The 20,665-nt window shown below is 46.2% G+C and overlaps 1 protein-coding gene across 7 annotated transcripts in view; it reads left to right on the top strand.

Annotated features, from left to right (window-relative positions):
- The window catches only part of ABCC5 (ATP binding cassette subfamily C member 5), a 103,620-nt gene that overhangs the window by 43,166 nt on the left and 39,789 nt on the right, over positions 1–20,665 (top strand). For 5 of the 7 annotated variants that reach the window (XM_074404618.1, XM_003926942.4, XM_010337622.3 and 2 more), the window contains exons 6-14: positions 2,197–2,430; positions 2,581–2,754; positions 3,322–3,469; positions 6,652–6,800; positions 7,679–7,786; positions 13,259–13,615; positions 17,336–17,407; positions 19,519–19,643; positions 19,763–19,835. In XM_074404618.1, coding sequence (XP_074260719.1) covers positions 2,197–2,430; positions 2,581–2,754; positions 3,322–3,469; positions 6,652–6,800; positions 7,679–7,786; positions 13,259–13,615; positions 17,336–17,407; positions 19,519–19,643; positions 19,763–19,835 — 1,440 coding nt within the window. Of the gene's footprint in view, positions 1–11; positions 1,772–2,196; positions 2,431–2,580; positions 2,755–3,321; positions 3,470–6,651; positions 6,801–7,678; positions 7,787–13,258; positions 13,616–17,335; positions 17,408–19,518; positions 19,644–19,762; positions 19,836–20,665 lie in introns of those variants that run through there. The other 2 variants (XM_010337625.3, XM_010337627.2) reach the window with 2 other exon arrangements.

The following is a 20,665-nucleotide window of genomic DNA, read 5'->3' as shown; positions in this document are numbered from 1 at the left end:
CTTTTTAAAGACTAAAATTTTGGTTGGATTTTTCATGAAAACCTTTTTTTTTTTTCATTATATCCTAAAAAATGGTTTGAAATGTCATTGCTTTTTAAAAACCCAATGTGTTGGAACTTCTTTAATCTGCTGTTTCCTTTTTCTCCCCCCCTTTGAAAGTTTCGAATAGTATAAACATTCACTATGTCTCTTACCTTCCCTGCTCCTCCCCTCTGGGAGGTGCTGATGCTATTAGCCAGTGCTGAAAAATGGCACTCTAAAGGTATGGGGAGGAAGGAGCCCAAGGCAACCACCTGCTGTCCTTTCAGCCTTCCTTTGGAGACCGCTCCATCAGTGCGGAGGTGTGTGGGAACAGGCTTCACTGCACCGCGTCTTACTGAGTCGCTTCACGTGAGGAAAAGGGGGTTTGGCCCCATGACTCAGTTCCACATTTTGGATTGCATACTGGAAAAGAAGCCAATCTTCTTGCTAGTAAACCAGCAACCCGGCTGGAAACAGTGGTGACCCAAGCAATGGATATAACCCTAAAAATCTGAGGGAGGGGAGAGCTGGAATACAGTAGTTCTTGGAATCTGAAGTCTCCTATATGATCAGGTTATTTTCTGGGACTTGGCAAAAATCTGATGGGTGGGGATCTCTTAGGACCTAGTGGACATCTGGTATTAATTTAATCTCAGGAAAAACAAGAAATTAACCCAGAGAGAGTCTGGGTTCTGGAATTCAGCGTAGCTCCCTCCGGACCGCTGTGTCTGGCCTCCGTTTCTGTCGTTCAGCTCTGACTTACAGCTGTAGTCACCTTTGCTGTAAGGAACTTGGGTAGGGGTGGATGGGCTCCACGTTAATTTTTTCTTCCTTTAGGGTGGGGGATTGGTTTGGCTTTCTTTTGTTGTGGTTTGTTTTGTTTCATTTTTGTCAAGATTGATTTTTAGATGCAAGGACTTGAAAAGACTCGGAAGGATGCCAGCAGTTTTTCCTTGAGGCCTAGGATTTTTTGTTCGGTCCCGAGCAGAGGTAATTCCTCACAGCTTAGTGCACCGCTAGCACCAGCCATTCTGAGCAGAGTACCTACCTCTTTGGGGGAGTTTTTCGTTTTGTTTTGTTTTTAATTCTCTTTCCTTAGCAGCAAGGTCTTTTTTCCTAGAGAACCTACTCCATTGCAGAATCATTGCAACCTCAAGAGCCCTCACTGATTGAGTGCTGTCAGCCTGGTATACTACTTTGGACTCTGGAAGCAGATATGGGTTCTATTCTCTATTTCTACTGTGTGTCGTTAAACAGCCGTCAGAGGCCAGATGACCTGTTAGATGGCTAGTCCTGTATAACTCGACTCTGTATGTTCCAATGTATGTTACTGCAATGCTTCACCTGCTGTACAGTGTTTGTGAGATGCTCTTTGAAGATGGTGCTTTTACATTTTTTCATTTTCAATAAAAGTACATTCCTTCCCACTTCCTGGTTATTGAATACTGTTGCTGAATGTGCCTTGTGTGAGTGTGTGCTCCGGCGTTGCAGGACCTCAGCTGGAGGTGGCACTCGGTGGTTCTTGGGGGCTGGCTGCCTTCCCTCTGCAGGTGGTGTTAGACACATGCTACCTGAGGTAACATGTTTTCATTTTTGGGAGGGAGTCGGGAGTGGGGCGGGCCCATGGGAGGGTCTCTGGATTTTTGATAGCCTGCTTTGTTTGCTCTCTTCTGTACTATTAAACTGCTGATGTTTATTTTCAGGAATGTTTTGCAAATGCACTTCTCACTCTTCCCCAGTACAACTGTAGGTACACTGTTCCTTTTTATCAAATAAGCACGTTTGAAACAATCCAAAAAAAGGTCTTAATTTCATGTAAAGAAATGTATCCATGTGTGGAGATACTGGAATAAGGTCAAAGCTATACTTTTGAATGACCATGTGTTTAGAGTTAATTTCAGCTCATGGATAGGTTTATGTTACATTAGAAAGAGTAATGGTTTTGATGGTGTCCTGTAAGGAAGAAAGTTTTCAATTAGACCTAGCTCCTGCAGAATGCCTTGAGTAAATTACTACTGCAGGTGGCTTGTCATAATTGGGTCTTCCACAGTTTTCCTTTGCTTGCACACTGGTCCCTGAGTAGAGCTGCCTACTCTTTCTAACTTAACATAAAACTACGGCATTGTGTGCGAATGCCGTGGAGACGCTGACAGCAGTGTGTGTTTCTCCCTGTAGGCCTTCATGGTGAAACACCTCTTGGAGTACACCCAGGCAACAGAGTCTAACCTGCAGCACAGCTTGTTGTTAGTCCTGGGCCTCCTCCTGACAGAAATCGTGCGGTCTTGGTCGCTTGCACTGACTTGGGCGTTGAATTACCGAACCGGTGTCCGCTTGCGGGGGGCCATCCTCACCATGGCATTTAAGAAGATCCTTAAGTTAAAGAACATTAAAGAGAAATCCCTGGGTGAGGTGAGTGAGGGGTGTTTGCTTCACAGCCGAGAGCAACTTCCTAGCTTGAGCTTCAATCCTCTAGGGCCTTGCCTTGTCCTTTATCTTCCTCCTGAGACAAATGGCCCCGTGTCCTCGCAGGGTCCCCTCACCACTCTTTGTATCTTACAGCTCATCAACATATGCTCCAATGACGGGCAGAGGATGTTTGAGGCAGCAGCCGTTGGCAGCCTGCTGGCTGGAGGACCTGTGGTTGCCATCTTAGGCATGATTTATAATGTAATTATTCTGGGACCAACAGGCTTCCTGGGATCAGCTGTTTTTATCCTCTTTTATCCAGCAATGGTGAGTAAGCCTCCTAGCTGAATCTTGGCAGCTTCTCCTTAAGAGATGAATTAATTCCGTTGGGTTATAGTAGGCATTGCAGAGGTCTCACATCTCTGATTGGAAATTTCCTCAAAGCAGGTTAAATCTAGAGCTAGACAGTGCTTGCTCCATGGGGACAGAATTTTGACTTGAGAGGAGATAAGGTGTCACTTGCTTGAAAAAGGGTCTGAATGAGAAGGCTAGCAAGTGAGCCCCGTCCCACTTACGTAGGAGTGTTTGAGTCGCTGCAATGCGTTGTGCTAGGTGATGTGGCCTTTCTGCCTCCCCTTTGGAGCACTCAGCATCTGTGGTCACTATGGAGAGCAAATGGTTATTTGTCTTTCTTGCCTTACAAAGAGATAAGAATTCAGTAACGTTTTATTGCAGTTCAGTAGGTCACTTTCATTAAAGGCAGTACAACTACGTAACATTTGGCCATCCTAGCAAACAGGATTATATGCTCATTTTATTTAGAATGCCCTTAAGCGGATCACGCAGTTCTCGAGTTTGAGCTTTAATCTGGCATGGCGTCGCTTTTCCTTTCAGATGTTTGCATCACGGCTCACGGCATATTTCAGGAGAAAATGCGTGGCCGCCACAGATGAACGTGTCCAGAAGATGAATGAAGTTCTTACCTACATTAAATTCATTAAAATGTATGCCTGGGTCAAAGCGTTTTCTCAAAGTGTTCAAAGTGAGTTTAAAGACCTTGTGTGTGCGTGTAGTGGAAGGACTTTGCATTCTTTGGGTCTTATCATTCACACACTTCGCTTTCTGAGCACATTAGATACTAGGACTAGTGTCTAGTATCGTAGGACACAATATCATAAATCTTTGTGTTCAAAAGAGATCTTACAGGTTTCAACCCATAACCTCATCTCACTGATGAGGAAACTGAGACCTGGGAAAATGGTGATTTCTCCCAGTTGAAACACAGCTAGTTAGGAAAAATTCGTTTTAGAGCCCTCTGTGTATATTATCATTCTGCCCATGGTTTTCCAGCCTGGTCATGAGGCTTTCCCAAGAGACAATGTCAGATTACTACTGAGAGTTCCACCTTTGCCCTCTCTACTCTGTGGTTTCACCGGTGAAGTATTTTGTGACCCGGAAGGTAAGCTGGGAGTCAGGATGGCTGGATGCTGGTCTTAGCTCTGTCAGATACATAGGTGCCAACAAAGCTAGGAGAAACAGCACAGATGGGGCGTTCAGAAAGATGCCAACACAAGTTGAACCAGTGGGCCTTCAACAGGTGAAATTGAAGAAGCAGATATTTAAAAACAAGCACACACATACTTAATCTAAATAAAAGAGATGGGCTATTGGTGGACCACAACCTCACTGAGAACTGAGTCCAGTGCTGTTAGACAGTGAGTGCATTCGAGGTGGAGCAGAAATACAGTGTTCAGAGCAAGGCAGCAGCGTTCCTTTCGCTAAGTAACCTTCAGGAGCATGATGTCCAGTTCTGGAATCTGCATTCTATTTATGAGGACTGTTAAGAAGTGTCCAGGGAGGTAACCACTCAGCAGGTGCCCAGCAGTGGATGGGGCAGCCTTGTTAAGCAGCAAGTTCGTTTCTATTAGAGTGGAACAAATGGATTCTGAATGGACATCTGCCAGCAGGTTGATAGCAAGATGGCTGCCGCAGTTCTCTTCTGGCTGATTATATAGTTTGATGATCTTTTTTCTGAGAGTCCCCTCATCTATCAGCCCCTGACTGGTGTCACATACATACCTGTATGTATGTATATGAAAAGTGGGTTCTCGCTTGTTATACACATGGCCAAGGTGTATAATACATGTTAAAGTAAGGAGTTCAGTGTTTTTATGTGACTTACAAACTGGCTGTGAAGATAGTTCCAGATGCCTCAGGCAGTGGTAATACCTTTAAGGTCAGTGCATAGCCTCTTAGAAGAATTAAGTATTTGCCAAGTGCAGTGGCTCACACCTGCAATCTCAGCACTTTGGGAGGCCGAGGTGGGTGGATCACCTGAGGTCAGGAGTTTGAGACCAGCCTGGCCAACATGGTGAAACCCTGGCTCTACTAAAAAATGCATTGGCTGCGTGCAGTGGCTCGTGCCTGTAATCCCAGCACTTTGGGAAGCTGAGGTGGGTGGATCACGAGGTCAGGAGTTCCAAGACCAGCCTGGCCACGTGGCGAAACCCCGTCTCTATTAAAAATACAAAAATTAGCTGGGTGTGGTGGCACAGACTGTAATCCCAGCTACTCAAGAGGCCGAGAGGCAGGAGAATTGCTTGAACCCAGGAGGCAGCGGTTTCAGTGAGCTGAGATTGTACCATTGTGCTCCAACCTGGGCAACAGAGCAAGACTCCATGTCAAAAAAAAAAAAGTAGTGGCCAGGCAAGGTGGCTCATGCCTTTAGTCTCGACGCTTTGGAAGGAGACAGGATCACTAGAGCCCAGGAGTTTGAGACCACGCTGGGCAACATAGTGACACGTCATCTCTACAAAAAATAAAAAATAACTGGGCATGGTAGTGCACATCTGTGGTCTCAGCTACTTGGGAGGCTAAGGTGGGAGGATGGCTTGAGCCATGAAGGTTGGGGCTGCAGTGAGCAGTGATTGTTCCACTGCACTCCAGCTTGAGCAACAGAGTGAGCCCTTGTCTAAAAAGTACCTTGGCCGGGTGCAGTGGCTCAAGCCTGTAATCCCAGCACTTTGGGAGGCCAAGGCGGGTGGATCACGAGGTCAAGAGATCGAGACCATCCTGGTCAACAAGGTGAAACCCCATCTCTACTAAAAATACAGAAAATTAGCTGGGCATGGTGGCGCGTGCCTGTAATCCCAGCTACTCAGGAGGCTAAGGCAGGAGAATTGCCTGAACCCAGGTGGCGGAGGTTGCGGTGAGCCGAGATCGCGCCATTGCACTCCAGCCTGGGTAACGAGCGAAACTCTGCCTCAAAAAAAAAAAAAAAAAAAAAAAAGTATCTTACCATTTTCTTGTTTTACTTCCTGCTCCATGGTCTTTAGTACTCTATGGTTGCTTTGCTAATAAGTGGGTTGATTTTGCAGATATTTAAGAAAAATCATTCTGCCTATAGAAATTATATTTCACCTATCTTCTTTCAATCGTCATTACTGCTTTTTTGTATGGAAGCTTCTTTCCTACTGCCAACATATAGCAGGCATTCTAGGAAATCTTAATCTCCTCCTCCCCGCCTCCCCTTTTTTTGGAGACAAGGTCTCGCTCTGTTGCCCAGACTGGAATCCAGTGGTGGAATCTCAGCTTGCTGCAACCTCTACCTCCTGGGTTCAAGTGATTCTCCCGCCTCAGCTGCCCAAGTAGCTGGGATCACAGCGGTGTCTACCATGCCTGGCTAATTTTTGTATTTTTTGGCAGAGACGGGGTTTCGCCATGTTGGCCAGGCTGGTCTCGAACTCCTGACCTCAGGTGATCTGCCTGCTTTGGCCTCCCAAAGTGCTGGGATCACAGGTGTGAGCCACTTGCGCCCAATCTCTTGGTCCCTTTTTAATTCTCCAGTGCCATTGTGTTGTCTTTCCTATAATTCCTTAGGCAAAAAGTAAACAACAACTGGGTAAGCAAATGAAACTGCCAATTATAGGTACCATTAATGTGTTCATTCCTTCTCTAAATAAGAAATTTATAAAAAGAATCAGAAAAGGGTATCATAAAATGTGTTCATTGTGTTCATGTAGAGTGACTGCTTTCTGTTAGATTCATCCTGTGACTTGATCCATTTAAAACCTCAGCCTTATATACCAGCTTTAGTGGTAGAACTGATAGTCATGGGTGTTGAAAGGTGGCTGGAAACCGGTGGAGTCTTGTTTGGAGGTGGAAGAATAACATCCCAAAGTTTCTTTTAACTTGCTTTGAAACTGGCTTGCTTTTTATTCATAGAAATCCGTGAGGAGGAGCGTCGGATATTGGAAAAAGCCGGGTACTTCCAGAGCATCACTGTGGGTGTGGCTCCCATTGTGGTGGTGATCGCCAGCGTAGTGACGTTCTCTGTTCACATGACCCTGGGCTTCGATCTGACAGCAGCACAGGTCAGGGAGCCCTCAGGGATGGGGAACATCTTAGAAATACCACATATATGGGAGGCTGAGGCAGGAGAGTCACTTGAGCCCGGGAGGTGGAGGTGACAGTGAGCCGAGGTTGCGCCACTGCACTCCAGCCTGGGTGACAGAGCAAGATTCCATCTCAAAAAAAAAAAAAAAAAAAAAAAAAGCAATGCCACATGTGGAGATGCTCTGGTCCTCCTGGTCCTCTCCTACTGGACCTGGAGGTTCCCCCAAGAATTAGTAGGTATTTTTTCATTCATAGGATTAAGCTGGGAAGCAGAAGAATGGGGAGCAGTGAGCCCTTATGCACAAATCGTGTATGAGATCTTTTCAGTCAATCTACGTTTAAGTTTAATTCTGAAATTACAGAACATCCTGTGGTTCATATTTACTGACAATTTTAATTGAAGTTCTCAAAAACTCGACTTTCAAAAAAAAATGTGGCCAGGCACAGTGGCTCATGCCTATAATCCCAGCACTTTGGGAGGCGGAGGTAGGCAGATCAGTTGAACTTAGGAGTTTGAGACCATCCTGGTCAACATGGTGAAACCCTGTCTGTACTAAAAATACAAAAATTAGCTGGGCGTGGTGGCTCATGCCTGTAATCCCAGCTACTTAGGAGGCTGAGGCAGGAAAATTGCATGAACCTGGGAGGCAGAGGTTGCAGTGAGCTGAGATCGTGCCACTGCACTCTAGCCTGGGCGACAGTGAGACTCTGTCCCAAAAAAAAAAAAAAAATGTAATTGACTTGTAGTAACATCTGACAGTCAAGTTGCAGGCTTTGTAACACCTGAGAGGAAATTGATGGTGTTGCGCTACTCTAGTTGTATGGCATAATCAGGCACAGTTTCTTCTATTTTCAGGCTTTCACAGTGGTGACAGTCTTCAATTCCATGACTTTCGCTTTGAAAGTAACACCGTTTTCAGTAAAGTCCCTCTCAGAAGCCTCGGTGGCTGTTGACAGATTTAAGGTAGGTGGCTCCTTTCTCTGCCCCTGTCAGGAGCCCTCCCCATACAACCAACTGCTGCCTCTGTTCAAGGGGCCACACAGGCTGGCCACGCTGGCCTTAGGCTTGCCTTCGGCCTTTTGGCAAGTTAGTAAGAAAAAGGGAGCAGTGGAGGAAACTGAATTGAGGGACGAGTCTTGTCACCTTTTAAAATTAATGTGAATTTTCACCTCTTGTGGACATCTGTGTCTGGGCTCCCAGTATTGCAGTGTTCTCCTTTAGAGCTAGCCCCTTCCACCTGGGCCTGACATGGATATGTTGTAACTCACTGGGCCTGGAAGTGGCTTCACCTAGAGGACCAGCACTGTCAGGCATCTTCCCCTCCATCTTTGCTACTGTCACCGTGATTGGTTGACATGCCGAGTCCTTTTTGCTACTGTCACTGTGATTGGTTGACATGCTGAGTCCTTTTGATACTTTCTTTTTCCTGCCCTGTGGTTGCTCCTCATGATGCAGGGAAGGCAGTGACATGGAGTAGTCATAAAACTAGATCATGTTGAGAAGCACAGTGAAGTAAGTATCAGCTGCTTTTCTTGCAGGCGATTAGTTGATCATACCTTGGCTGTGTTCTTTGTTCCTTCAGAATAATACACATACATGATACAAACGGGAGTATATTTGGGAGGATGGAGAGAAGCAGATATTTGATAGTGGTTAATACTTAACAGAAAAAGGGGATGCTGTGTGGACCAGAACTCCTTGATGTTGCCATGGCATAGATTAGCTCCTGTGTCCCTACTTGTCTTTCTTGGCCAGTGAGAGGAATACAGAAGCAATCTTGGTGATGTGAAGGCCTGAAGCTCACATGTTTGAGGGATGAATACAATCATCCTGGAGGTTCAGGAGAAAACAGATTGGATTTTCTTCTTAAGAAAGATGGAAACTAGCATCCTGGGATTTGCTTGTATTCTGTTTGTTTGCAGTTGACCAGGTGACTTTTATTTGATCAAGCAGCTAGTCCTGGCCAGGTGTAGTGGCTCACGCCTGTAATCCCAGCTCTTTGGGAGGCTGAGGCAGGTGGATCAGTTGAGCTCAGGAGTTCAAGACCAGCCTGGGAAACACAGCAAAACCCCATCTCTACAAAAAAATTTAAAAATAGCCAGGCATAGGGCGTGCATCCATAGTCCTAGCTACTTGGGAGGCTGAGGTGGGAAGATTGCTTGAGCCCAGGAGGTTGACACTGCACTGAGCACAGGTCAGGGAGCCCTCAGAGATGGGGAACATTTTTAAAATATCACATATGAGGGAGGCTGAGGCAGGAGAGTTGCTTGAGTCCAGGACGCGGAGGTGACAGGGAGCCGAGATCGCGCCATTACACTCCAGCCTGGGTGACAGAGCGAGACTCCATCTCAAAAAAAAAAAAAAAGAAAAGAAAAGAAATACCACAAATGGAGATCCTCTGGTCCTCTCCTACTGGACCTGGACCATGAGCTGGGATCATGGCACTGCACTCCAATCTGGGCAACAGAGTGAGACTCTTATCTGTTAAAAAAAAAAAAAAAAAAAAAAAAAAAAAAAAAAAAAAAAAAAAAAAAAAAAAAAAAAAAAAGAAAGAAAGAAAGAAGAAAGAAAAGGAGAAAGGAAGAAAGCTAGTCCTCAAATGTGCCCCTCCCCCACCCCAGTGTGGCTGTTGCTTAGAAGACCAAGAGCCAGAGTCATATGAAAAAAAATGGTCTAATGAGACTCAAGAGCTTTGTTTTGCTGAATTCGCAATAACCAGTCATGGGTGAGAGCAAATGTTTGACCGTAAGTTCTCCCCACTGTTTGTTTTATTCATGTTCATGTGAATGGATTAGATGGCACTTTGTATGAAGTAAGGGCATGTAGTGTAGGTTGGTCCTCTCCTTGTTTTGGGGCTCTGGTTCCCTACTAGGTGGCTTTCACATCACTGGTCCCCCCTCTCTCCAGGAGGCTTCAGAGTTAATAATAGAAGCAACATCACCCACATGAGGCCCATGAGACTTCAGACCCCTTACGTCTTGTTCCTTTTGGCAGTCTTGGTCTCTTTTTTCCTTCTTATTCTTTTTTTAATTAGATGCTTGGCATACGATAATAAGTATTTATGACCAGGCTTGGTGGCTCACGCCTGTAATCCCAGCACTTTGGGAGACCGAGACAGACGATCATGAGGTCAGGAGTTCAAGACCAGCCTGGCCAACGTGGTAAAACCCTGTTTATACTAAAAATACAAAAAATTAGCTGGGTGTGGTGACATGTGCCTGTAATCCCAGCTGCTCAGGAGGCTGAGGCAGGAGAATCGCTTGAACCTGGGAGGCGGAGGTTACTCGACTCTAACCTGGGCAACACAGCAAGATTCTGTCTCAGAAAAAAAAAAAAAAGATAACAAGGATTTGTTACCTATTACCTAATTCCTCCCCAACTCTAAGCTGGTTCTTTCATCTTATCTTCAGGTGTTTATTAATTGGAATGACGTTGGCTTTGTGAGGGTTCGGAGGCTGTTTTTTAGGTGTAAGGCAACTGTTTATTACATTTCTGAGTACATTAAAGGGAGCCTGCCTCAATCTTGGGGGACCATCTAAGGCAGCCTTTTGAAAACAACAACAAAACTGTTCCTGGGATTGTATCTCTCCAAGAGCGGCTGCCCTCCCGTCGGTTCTACGAGGTGGAATATAGCATAACAAGGGTGGGACTTGCTTCTTTGATTCATTTTTCACAGACTTTGAAACTCAGTGACACTGTTGCAGAGTCTGGTTTTCACCCTGGGTCTTGTTTTATGCCATTTTCTTCTTTTTTTATTTTATTTATTTGTTTGTTTGTTTGTTTTGTTTTGTTTTACACCATTTTCTTTCTTTCTTTTTTGAGTGGGAGTTGGAGATCTGGTAGGTTTGCAGGTGTAGTCTTTTCTCTATTTCACCTACTCTGCAAGTGTGTCTTGCAGAGGAACCTGTGGCTTCCTGTTGAATAGTGTGGATAATCAAATGTATTTATGTAACCTGTAATTTATTGATCTGATAACCTGTAGAAAGGCAGTGCAAAGCTGCACTGATTGTCCCTGGTGGAATAGGGTGGCCAGCTCTAGCAAATACAGACATGGAACACCCAGCGAAATACTGTATGAAACATACTTATACTGAAAAATTATTATTGTTTCTCTAGAGTCTAAATTAACTGGGGCTGGGCATGGTGGCTCACACCTGTAATTCTATCACTTTGGGATTCTATGGCAGTTGGATCGCTTGAGGCCAGGAGTTTGAGACCAGCCTGGCTAAAAATGTGAAACCGCATCTCTATTAAAAATACAAAAATTAGCTGGGCATGGTGGCAGGCACCTATAATCCCGGCTACTCAGGAGGGCTGAGGCAGGAGAATCACATGAACCCTGGAAGCAAAGGTTGCAGTGAGCCGAGACTGCACCACTGCACTACAGCCAGGGCGACAGATGAGACCCTGTCTCAAAAAATAAATATAACTGGGCATCTTATATTTATCTGGCAATGCTGTGAGTAGCCCCTCTTCTGTTTGCAACAGATTCATTCTTATTTGATTCTTCTAGTGAATGAGTAGTGTTTTCATGGTCAGTGTCCTGTAATAAAGTCGAGGCTTATGGTTTATAGGTTTATGTTATTTCTAAGATTCTGTTGTTCTAACAGGTACAAATTCAAGTAGATACAAGTTCAAGTATGGGGAGGCCCTTGTCTGCCTCTTCGCATGTCAGGGCAGAGTGACCTGAAGCCGAAACCCTCCTGACAGGAGGAGAGTAAGACTGCTGTGAGTAGGAAGGAAACAGAGCTAGAGCTGCGAAAACCAGTAGATCCTGGCATGTTTCTTAATAGTTGATTGAGGCCTGAAAGACCTTTGTCCTTTGCATATCTCTTTAGGGGAGAGAAATGCTCTGTCACCAGGTGGTTTTACTCTGTGAAGGTGATGAGAATATTTGGCATGTTACTCGTAGCTCAGTCTCTCAGGAAGACTTTGAACCCGTGAAACCAGCAGCTGTTTCAGCAAGCAGGTGCTATACCTAAGGTTACTCAAGAGTGAGGATGACCTTGAAAGTTTAGAATCATGACACAGCGGGGAAGAAAGGATCAGGGATGAATGGGAGAACGGGGACTTAAGGGAGAGCTTGAAAGAGCAAGCTTCGAAGTTTAGAATCCAAGAGAAAGTGTGTGTTTTGGGGGAGAGGGCTCATGTATGATATTTAATAGCACCTTTAAACTTTAAGATAGTTGAGGGGTTCTTAGTAACTAAGCAGTCCTGACACTATGAGTCATCTTTTCTCTAAAGATCTTGTAATGTTTAAAATTGTTTTCATTAAAAAAATATATTTTAAATTATACTGTGAATCCAACTGGTATAGCATTCTGTAGAGAAGCTCACTGGCTTAAGAGCATTATTAGAAGTGGATTCAAAGCCTTATGGGAAAATCTGGTCTGTGATTTTTTATGGTCAGTGTTTCACATCTTAATTTCAGAAACATTTCCCTCTTCAAGAATTCATTTTTTAGCCAGGTGTGGCGGCTCATGCCTATAATCCCAGCACTTTGGGAGGCTGAGACAGGCAGACCACTTGGGCCCAGGAACTTAAGACTAGGCTGGCCAGCATGGCAAAACCCCATCTCTACAAAAACATATAAAAATTAGCTGGGCCTGGTGGCACGTGCCTGTAATTTCAGCTACTTGAGAAGTTGAGGCACAAGAATCTCTTGAAACCAGGAGGTTGCAGTGTGCCTAGATTGCGTCACTGCACTCCCGCCAGGGCAACAGAGCAAGACTCTATATTTAAAAAAAAAAAAATCCTTTTAACATAACTCAGGGGTTCTCTGGGAATGAGTGGGAGGAAAGCGTCTTGTTCTCTTCCCAAGGGGTGTTTCTCAGGAAGATACCCTTTGCTTCCATGCAAGCCCATTCCTTTGCTTGTTTGAACTCTCAAGCTCCAAGGCAAGGCTTTGAAGATACGAGAGTTTCTTGGCAAGAAGCTGTTCTCTGTGGTAGATGAAACTTTAGATGTTCTTTTCACATGACAGCAGCGTAAGCCTGTGACAGTCTCTACTCCTAGATACAGACGGGAAGCGGGCAGGCCTCTGGATTCTGTGGGAGGGGTCTGGAAGGAAAGCACGTAGTGAGCATCTGTACTGGATGCTTTTCACTACTCAGAACAAGGGGCTACGTGCCAGTTAGTTCAGTGTCCTCAGGTCTGGTTAGGCCAGTTGAGGGAGAAAGGCAGTTTAGCCTGTAATTTGTCATGTGGAATATTGGGTCACTGACAAGGCCCCTGGACCTCTTGAGGTTGCCCCACACTCCCGTGACCCCCTGATGGGCCTGAGACTGGGCTGCACTAATGAGCTCCCTTTTGCCCTTCAGCTTCCTTCCACTGTATAGCCTGATGTGTTTTGCCGCGTGAGTGTACGCCCTAGGCTTGTCTCCCTGGTCTTGATCCAGTGTCTCATCTTTGCACCTCTCTCACAACTCCTATCAGAGTTTGTTTCTAATGGAAGAGGTTCACATGATAAAGAACAAACCAGCCAGTCCTCACATCAAGATAGAGATGAAAAATGCCACCTTGGCATGGGACTCCTCCCACTCCAGTATCCAGAACTCGCCCAAGCTGACCCCCAAAATGAAAAAAGACAAGAGGGCTTCCAGGGGCAAGAAAGAGAAGGCGAGGCAGCTGCAGCGCACTGAACATCAGGCGGTGCTGGCAGAGCAGAAAGGCCACCTCCTCCTGGACAGTGACGAGCGGCCTAGTCCGGAAGAGGAAGAAGGCAAGCACATCCACCTGGGGCACCTGCGCCTGCAGAGGACGCTGCACAGCATCGATCTGGAGATCCAGGAGGTAAGCGCTCCGTTCCCTGCCTTCCCGCCCGCCCCCTCGTGCCCCCCTGCGCCACACCTTGCTGATCTGCCACCTTGTCACAAAGTGCTTTGTGGCTAGGAGTGATTTTGAACTAAAGAGCAAATTGGACCAGTTCTAACTCTTAAAAAAAGAAGATTTTAGCAACAGAAATTAATAAGAACTGATCTTATGAGGTGATTGTTTTATAAGCAAGGAATGAAGCATTCAAGTGGATTTTCCAGGATTTTGCCCTAAAGCGATTTCTATTATAGTTGTATGTGAGCGGTAACAGTTATTTCTTATTGTTACGACTCTGTGAGGGCCCCTTCTGCACCAGGCTGTGCATCGTTCCTGGCACATAATAGATAATCTCAGGGCTACTGTGACAGCAATTGTGTTGTAATTATTTATTTTTAATATAAGTTAAGGATCGTTAGGTAGATGGTGTCATGGCCCAGGTAGCCCAGCGTTAGAATCTTGGAGGCCCTCCTGCAGAGAACAGTGGAACAGAGATACCAGGTTCAAGGCCTTTAAAATACAGGCGTTTTTTGGAACCCGCACCATGTTTGCAGGGCTGTGTCATCCACAGGGCCCCAGATGCATATGTATTCATTCATTCAATAGCCATTTTACGAGTATCAAACTCTGTGCCAGATGCGTTGGTAGGGCTGGGCATAGAGCCACAAAAACCCAAACGGACAAAAATGCCATCCTTCTTCAAGTGTATATTCTAGCGGGCATGGACAGGTAGTAAGCAAATAAAACATATTGCATATCATATGGTGGTAAGGGCTGTGACAGAAGGGGACGGAGGGCAGGCATGGTGGCTCATGCCTGTAACCCCAGCACTTTGGGAAGCCAAGGTGGGCAGATCGCTTGAGCCCAGGAGTTCAAGACCAGGCTGGCCAACATGATGAAACCCTGTCTCTACAAAAAAATACGAGAACTAGCTGGCCATATGCCTATAGTCCCAGCTACTTGGGAGACTGAGGCAGGAGAATCACTTGAGCCCAGGATGTGTAGGTTACAGCGAGCTGAGATCATGCCACTGCACTCCAACCTACGTGGCAGAGTGTGAGACTCTGAGTAAGAAAACAAAAAAAGGAGGGTGGAGAGAGTGGAGCAGGTGTGGTTACAACTTGAATAGGCTGCCTGAGGGAAGGCCTCATTTAAAAAGTAGTATTTGGCAAAGATCAGAGGAGATAAGGGAGAGAGTGGATTTGGGGTGGGTGGGGAAGAACATTCCAGGCCAAAGGAACAGAAGCACAGAGTGGAGAGTGTGCCTGTTACTGGAGTGGAATGAGCGTGGGAGAGAGCAGTGGATGCCAAGGGCAGAGGCAGTGCCTTCCAGAGCCTCTGGGGAGACCAGCTTTACTCCAAGTGGGGAGAGCCTTTGGAGGATTCACAGCAGAATGGCAGGACTTACGTATGAAGAGGATCATCCTGGTGGCTGCAGAGGGGACAAGGCAGCAAGACAGTCAAGGCTGTTACTGCAGTAACCAGGAGAAAGATGAGTCTGTCTTGGATCAGGGTTGCTGGTGGGAGGTAGTAAGAAACGTTTGTCCATGTAACTGGAAGTAGGAAGACGTGTGAATGCAGTGTAGATCAAAATCAGCAACTGACTGTAGTCGTGGTAAGCCGATCCAGAACTAGACTGAGAAGAGAACAGAAAGCTTCCAGCTTTGAAAGCTATAAGCAAGAAGGGGAGACAGTCTTGAGTGAAACCGCTTGAAACTATTAGTGTCATTGAAGGGCATGCAAGTCAGTTTTTTTACTTCAGTTAACTCTTTTTTTTTTCCTTTTTGAGACAGTCTGGCCTTGTCGCCCAGACTGGAGTGCAGTGGCGCAATCTCAGCTCACTGCAACCTCCACCTCCCAGGTTCAAGTGATTCTCCTGCCTCGGCCTCCCGAGTAGCTGGGATTATACATGCCACTGTGCCTGGCTAATTTTTGTATTTTTAGTAGAGGCAGGGTTTCACCATGTTGGCCAGGCTGGTCTCAAACTCCTGACCTCAGGTGATCCACCCACCTCGGCCTCTCAAAGTGCTAGGATTACAGGCATGAGCCATTGCATCTGGCCTTACTTCAGTGAACTCTTGACAGCCTTTTTCTTTAGTAACTATTAGCTTGATTATTGAGACAGCTGTAATACATTGCTGATCAGCTCTGTTAGAAAATGATTCCACACATGCAGCTAAACTGTATTCTTTCACTTTGTATGTTGACCCTCATTCTGCCCTTTAGGGCCCACAGACACATGGGAGACGCTTAGCCATTTGAAGAGGTGCCTTAATTCTCTCTAGGCCTTCTCTTTAGGAAGGGAGATGATGTTTGCCGAGTGTCTTCTGTGCACCAGGCATTTCTCTCATTGTGGTTGTCTCATTTAGTCACCGTTTAATCATCAGAACAGCGTTTTTCTCTGTGTAAACCTAACTGGCCTGAGCAGAGCTTGAATCTGTGACTTGACCTCCTTGTTGCCACCACGCAGTAACCGTTCAAACTCCTGGATCATGTCAAAAACTATTTGTTCAACTATCAGACGCTGTACTTAGTTTTATGAGAATGCCTTTCCTCAAGGTTCTCAGAGTCCAAAGGAGACACAGTATGAGGATAAGTCTCAGGGCCCAGATCACACTGTTAGCAAGTGCTGGTGAAGTTGGGATTGAGATTAAGACCCATCTGCCTCCAGAATCCATGCTCTGTCCCCACCACCACCCTCCCACTTCCTTCTTGGGGACGTTTGAACCAGCACAGTGTTGTAAACAGATGACCGTTTTGAGGCTATCTGTCTATCCCCTAAAAACTTTCAACACTACTTTGAGAACTCTTTATCTTGCCTAAGGATATTCAGTTCATCATAGTCTTGATTTTCCACTTTTGTGTGGGATTGGTGGTGTAAATATTACTCAGATTTTTTGAAATGTTTTGTAGAAAAATGGAAGCAACGGTATCCATGGTTTTTATTGAAAATAATTTATAGATTCTGATTTTTAAAAGTCCTGCCGTCTCTTCTGGAAAACAACAAAAACAAGTAAATTAAGAACACCGGTGGCTAGGTGCAGTGGCTCACACCTATAATCCCAGCACTTTGGTAGGCTGAGGTGGGCAGATCACTTGGGGCCAGGAGTTTGAGACTAGCCTGGGCAACATGGCAAAACCCCATCTGTACTAAAAATACAAAAATTAGCTGGGAGTAGTGGTGCGCGCCTGTAATCCCAGCTACTCAGGAGGCTTAGGCAGAAGAATTGCTTGAACTCGGGAAGCAGAGGTTGCAGTGAGCCAAGATCGCACTACTGCACTCCAGCTTGGGTGACAGAGTAAAACTCCGCCTCAAATAATAATAATAATAATAATAAAATGCTCTTTGAGAGCCCTGCCCTCTCTTCTAAAAAACAACAAAAACAAGTCAGTTAAGAACATGGGTTACCAGCAGAATAGTAAAGAGGCTGGGCCTGAGAGTGATCATGGGATACCTGAACGTGTGTGGCACATTTCCTTTCCCCAGAGGGCTTCCATTCTTGTTATCTTGGGTGTCTCCAGAGAACCCTGAGATAGGTGGCTAACGAGTGGGAAAACAGGTGAGCGACTTGCTGAGTCATCAGGGTGACAGTTCTGTATGGGTAGACCACAGTGACTGTGTTTTTCCTCAAGGTAATTGCAAGTCCGTAGAGGTCCGTGGTCAGTAGCCTCTAACGACCCTCCTCTCTGTGCCTTGTGCAGGGTAAACTGGTTGGAATCTGTGGCAGTGTGGGAAGTGGAAAAACCTCTCTCATTTCAGCCATTTTAGGCCAGGTAAGGTTTTTGTTATTGTCCTTTTCATCTTTCTCTGGTTTGCAAGAGTCTCAGGAAAAATGAACAGATTGAAGGGAGTTGGGAAAGGAGGAAACAAATGAACCCTCAGCCTGCATTGTACACCCCGTTTCCCCCAGTTCACCCCTTCACAGACTTCTGTCTGGAAGGAGGCTTGATGGGCGCCTGACGGATGACTGACTGTTGCCCCAGCAGGAGTCATTTGGCCTCGTGCCTTCTTTCATTCAGCATGCATCTGTTGAGTGCCACAAGTATGCCAGTGTGTTGAAAATGGCGGAGATAAGAGATGAACAGACACCCTACACTGCAGCACTGCCAACAGAGTTAACTTGTAAAGAAGCAGGCGGCCAGCACTCCCAGCCTCGCTGTCAGACAGTATTGTCAGGGTTTGATCTAGAAGCAAAGCCGCTCACAGTTTTCTGCCTGAGCCCTGAAGAGTCATGCCGTCAGGGAGTTCATGGTCCAGTGGGGAGCAAGGCCTTGAAGACACAAACACACATCTCCAGACAGGGACTGAACAGCGCGCTGAGAGTGAGGGACAGGAAGGGGCGGGCGTCATCCTGCTGAGACACGTTATCATTGCTGTGTTTTAGAACCAAATAATCCAGAAAAAACCAGAGTGTCCATGTACTTTTTAAACTAGAATGAGATTGACCTAGATGGTTGAGATGCGTGGACACTTAAGATTATCTCTGCGTCCTGATGGATAAGGTCCACTGAATGGAAATGAAACAGACGGGGCAGGAGTGCTTCTGTAGCCTCCAGATTTTGGAATACTTTCTTGTCTTGTTTGGCATCAGCTGTCACAGTTGGTGAGTTGCGGTTCTCCTCGAGGGTAGTGTGCCTGGGGCTGTCTGAGTTCAGATATTGGCGGGCAGCTCCCCCACTTCTGCTTTATGACAGGCTCCAGTGGTTGGGCCCAGCCATTGGCCTTTGTAAAAGGCCCCAAACTTCCTAGGTGATTTCTGATGAACAACCAGATTTGGAGGGCCAGTGAGGAGACAGAGGTGCAGGGAGGGAAGAAGGAAAGAAAGGTCAATCCTAAGTGCTGCTCTGCAGTCTAGCAACGTGCTCCCTGTTCCAGGGTTGACCAGGCGATGGTCAGGTGGGAAACCAAGTCAGACTTTGCTTCTGGACAAATCCTGGCAGCCCTCTGACAGGGAAACGAGTCGTGCTGGCCAGCCCTGCCCTAACTGTGGTTGACCCCGTTGACAGTACGGTAGTGTGTGGTGCTTATGCAGCAGCCAGAAGGGCCGGCTTTCCACGGTAGACCCTCCTGGGGTTTCTGAACCCTTTGAAATGCACATCAGAGTGCTTGCCGGTAGTTGGCTACACCTGTGTGTGTACACGCTGTGTGAGGGTTTATGAGAGGACCAGCTTATGACCAAGCACTGCACAGGCTGGTTAATGAGACTGCTTCAAAGCTGTGGCATCCCTGACCCAAGACAAATGTTTACTGTCAGTCCCAAACAAAAGAAATAACAGAAGAAGGTAAAATGGATACATCAATTCATATCAATCATTGCGACTAAACACAAAATTCAGAGCACGTGGTTCGTCACTGCATGTAGGCGAGAAGGCCCATCGTTGGTAAATGGACAGTATGTCAATATTATAAATATTAAGTGATGTCTAACCTGGACTTTCTTTTTTTTCCATTGGTTCTCATTTTGTAGAAGCAGCTGGTCAAGCCAGCATCCTAGATAATTGCTGTAGCTGAGTTGGCCTGCCCCCATCCTGAGGCAGGGATTAGCTGTAAACCCCCACAGCATTCTCTCCAGGAGAATTCTGCAAGGACCTCTTGCTTGTACTTCTCCTCGTTTAAACAGTTTGCACACAGATAGGCTGCGGAGGGAAGCGTTTGCTCCTTCGAGTTACGGGTTATGCTGTGCTCCCATCACACATAAGCAAGGAGAACTTTGATTTTCTTTGGGGCTGTAGCTCTCTTTGGAACAAAGGTGGGATCTGGATTTGGGTCCAGAAGGAGCCAAGAAATTGTCAGAGCTAGATTCCATCATGGAAGGTGGGGATTCTGCTGGCACAGGGTGATGGTTTTGAGTTACGATGCCATTGGATGGTGTCTCTCTCCCTAGATGACGCTTCTAGAAGGCAGCGTTGCAATCAGTGGAACCTTCGCTTATGTGGCCCAGCAGGCCTGGATCCTCAATGCTACTCTGAGGGACAACATCCTGTTTGGGAAGGAATATGATGAAGAAAGGTAAGGAATATTTGGCTTTGTCATGTTTCCATTGTGGCCTCGTGAGATACAAGGCAGCCCACAGCAGGCTCCCCGCCGCCTGCCTTGTGTCCCTGACGCTGTCTCTTTGTGTCCTCCAGATACAACTCTGTGCTGAACAGCTGCTGCCTGAGGCCTGACCTGGCCATTCTTCCCAGCAGCGACCTGACGGAGGTACAGGCCTTTTGCCCCGACCAGGTGTTTGGAGAGAGGGCTATGGGAGATGAGCGGGAGATGGGCCAGAGCCGCTCCTGGGAGCACATCTGAAATGCTTGGGAGAAGGGCCTCCCAGGGAGTGAGGTTCTCATTAGGCCTTTGTGTTAGGAAAGCATGTGTCCGTTAGGGCAGAGATGTTAGCACTACCTGTTGTCAGTATTTTATATGTCTTGTGGATTTTAAACAAAATCCCATTGTTGACTCAGTTGATGTTTTTCACTCTATTCAGATATTTTTAAAACTATAATTTACGTGTGCATGTTAAGCTTCTCCCCGAACTTGATTTTGCCAAGCTCCTTACTCAGGTAGTCTGTAGAGAGCCCTTTTCTATTAGCGGGAAAGAGCCTTTGAACAAATCCGCATTTCTCTGCGTCCCTGGCCTAGACCAGTTTCCAGAGGCGTGTCTTTGGAACCAGTTTGTGCTCTTCAGTGTTAGAACTTGTCGCCCATGAACTGCCCTGAAGGTCTCTGGGACTGGCACCTTGATTTAGCTGACTTTAGAGGTCCTTAAATCCGTGTCCCCAGATTAGCAGCATCAGCATCAGCATCACCTGGGGACCTGTTAGAAACACAAATTCTTAGGCTGTTCTCCAGACCTACTGGATCACAGACTCTAGGGGTGGGGCCCAACGGTCTGTTTTAACAAAACCTGCAGGTAATTCTGATGCAACGTCCAGTTTGGAAATCCCTGAATTAATTGAATATTTGACAACTGATTTATTCATTTGATCATTTAGTATCATTTATTCAGTGCTTATTTTGTGCCAGTGATGTGTGCAGACGCTGCT

This window comes from Saimiri boliviensis, chromosome 8, assembly GCF_048565385.1.
Source record: "Saimiri boliviensis isolate mSaiBol1 chromosome 8, mSaiBol1.pri, whole genome shotgun sequence".
In the NCBI taxonomy this organism is placed as follows: Eukaryota; Metazoa; Chordata; class Mammalia; order Primates; family Cebidae; genus Saimiri; species Saimiri boliviensis.
Note: the sequence above shows the minus strand (reverse complement) of the source record. Positions and strands in the feature narration are given on the sequence as shown.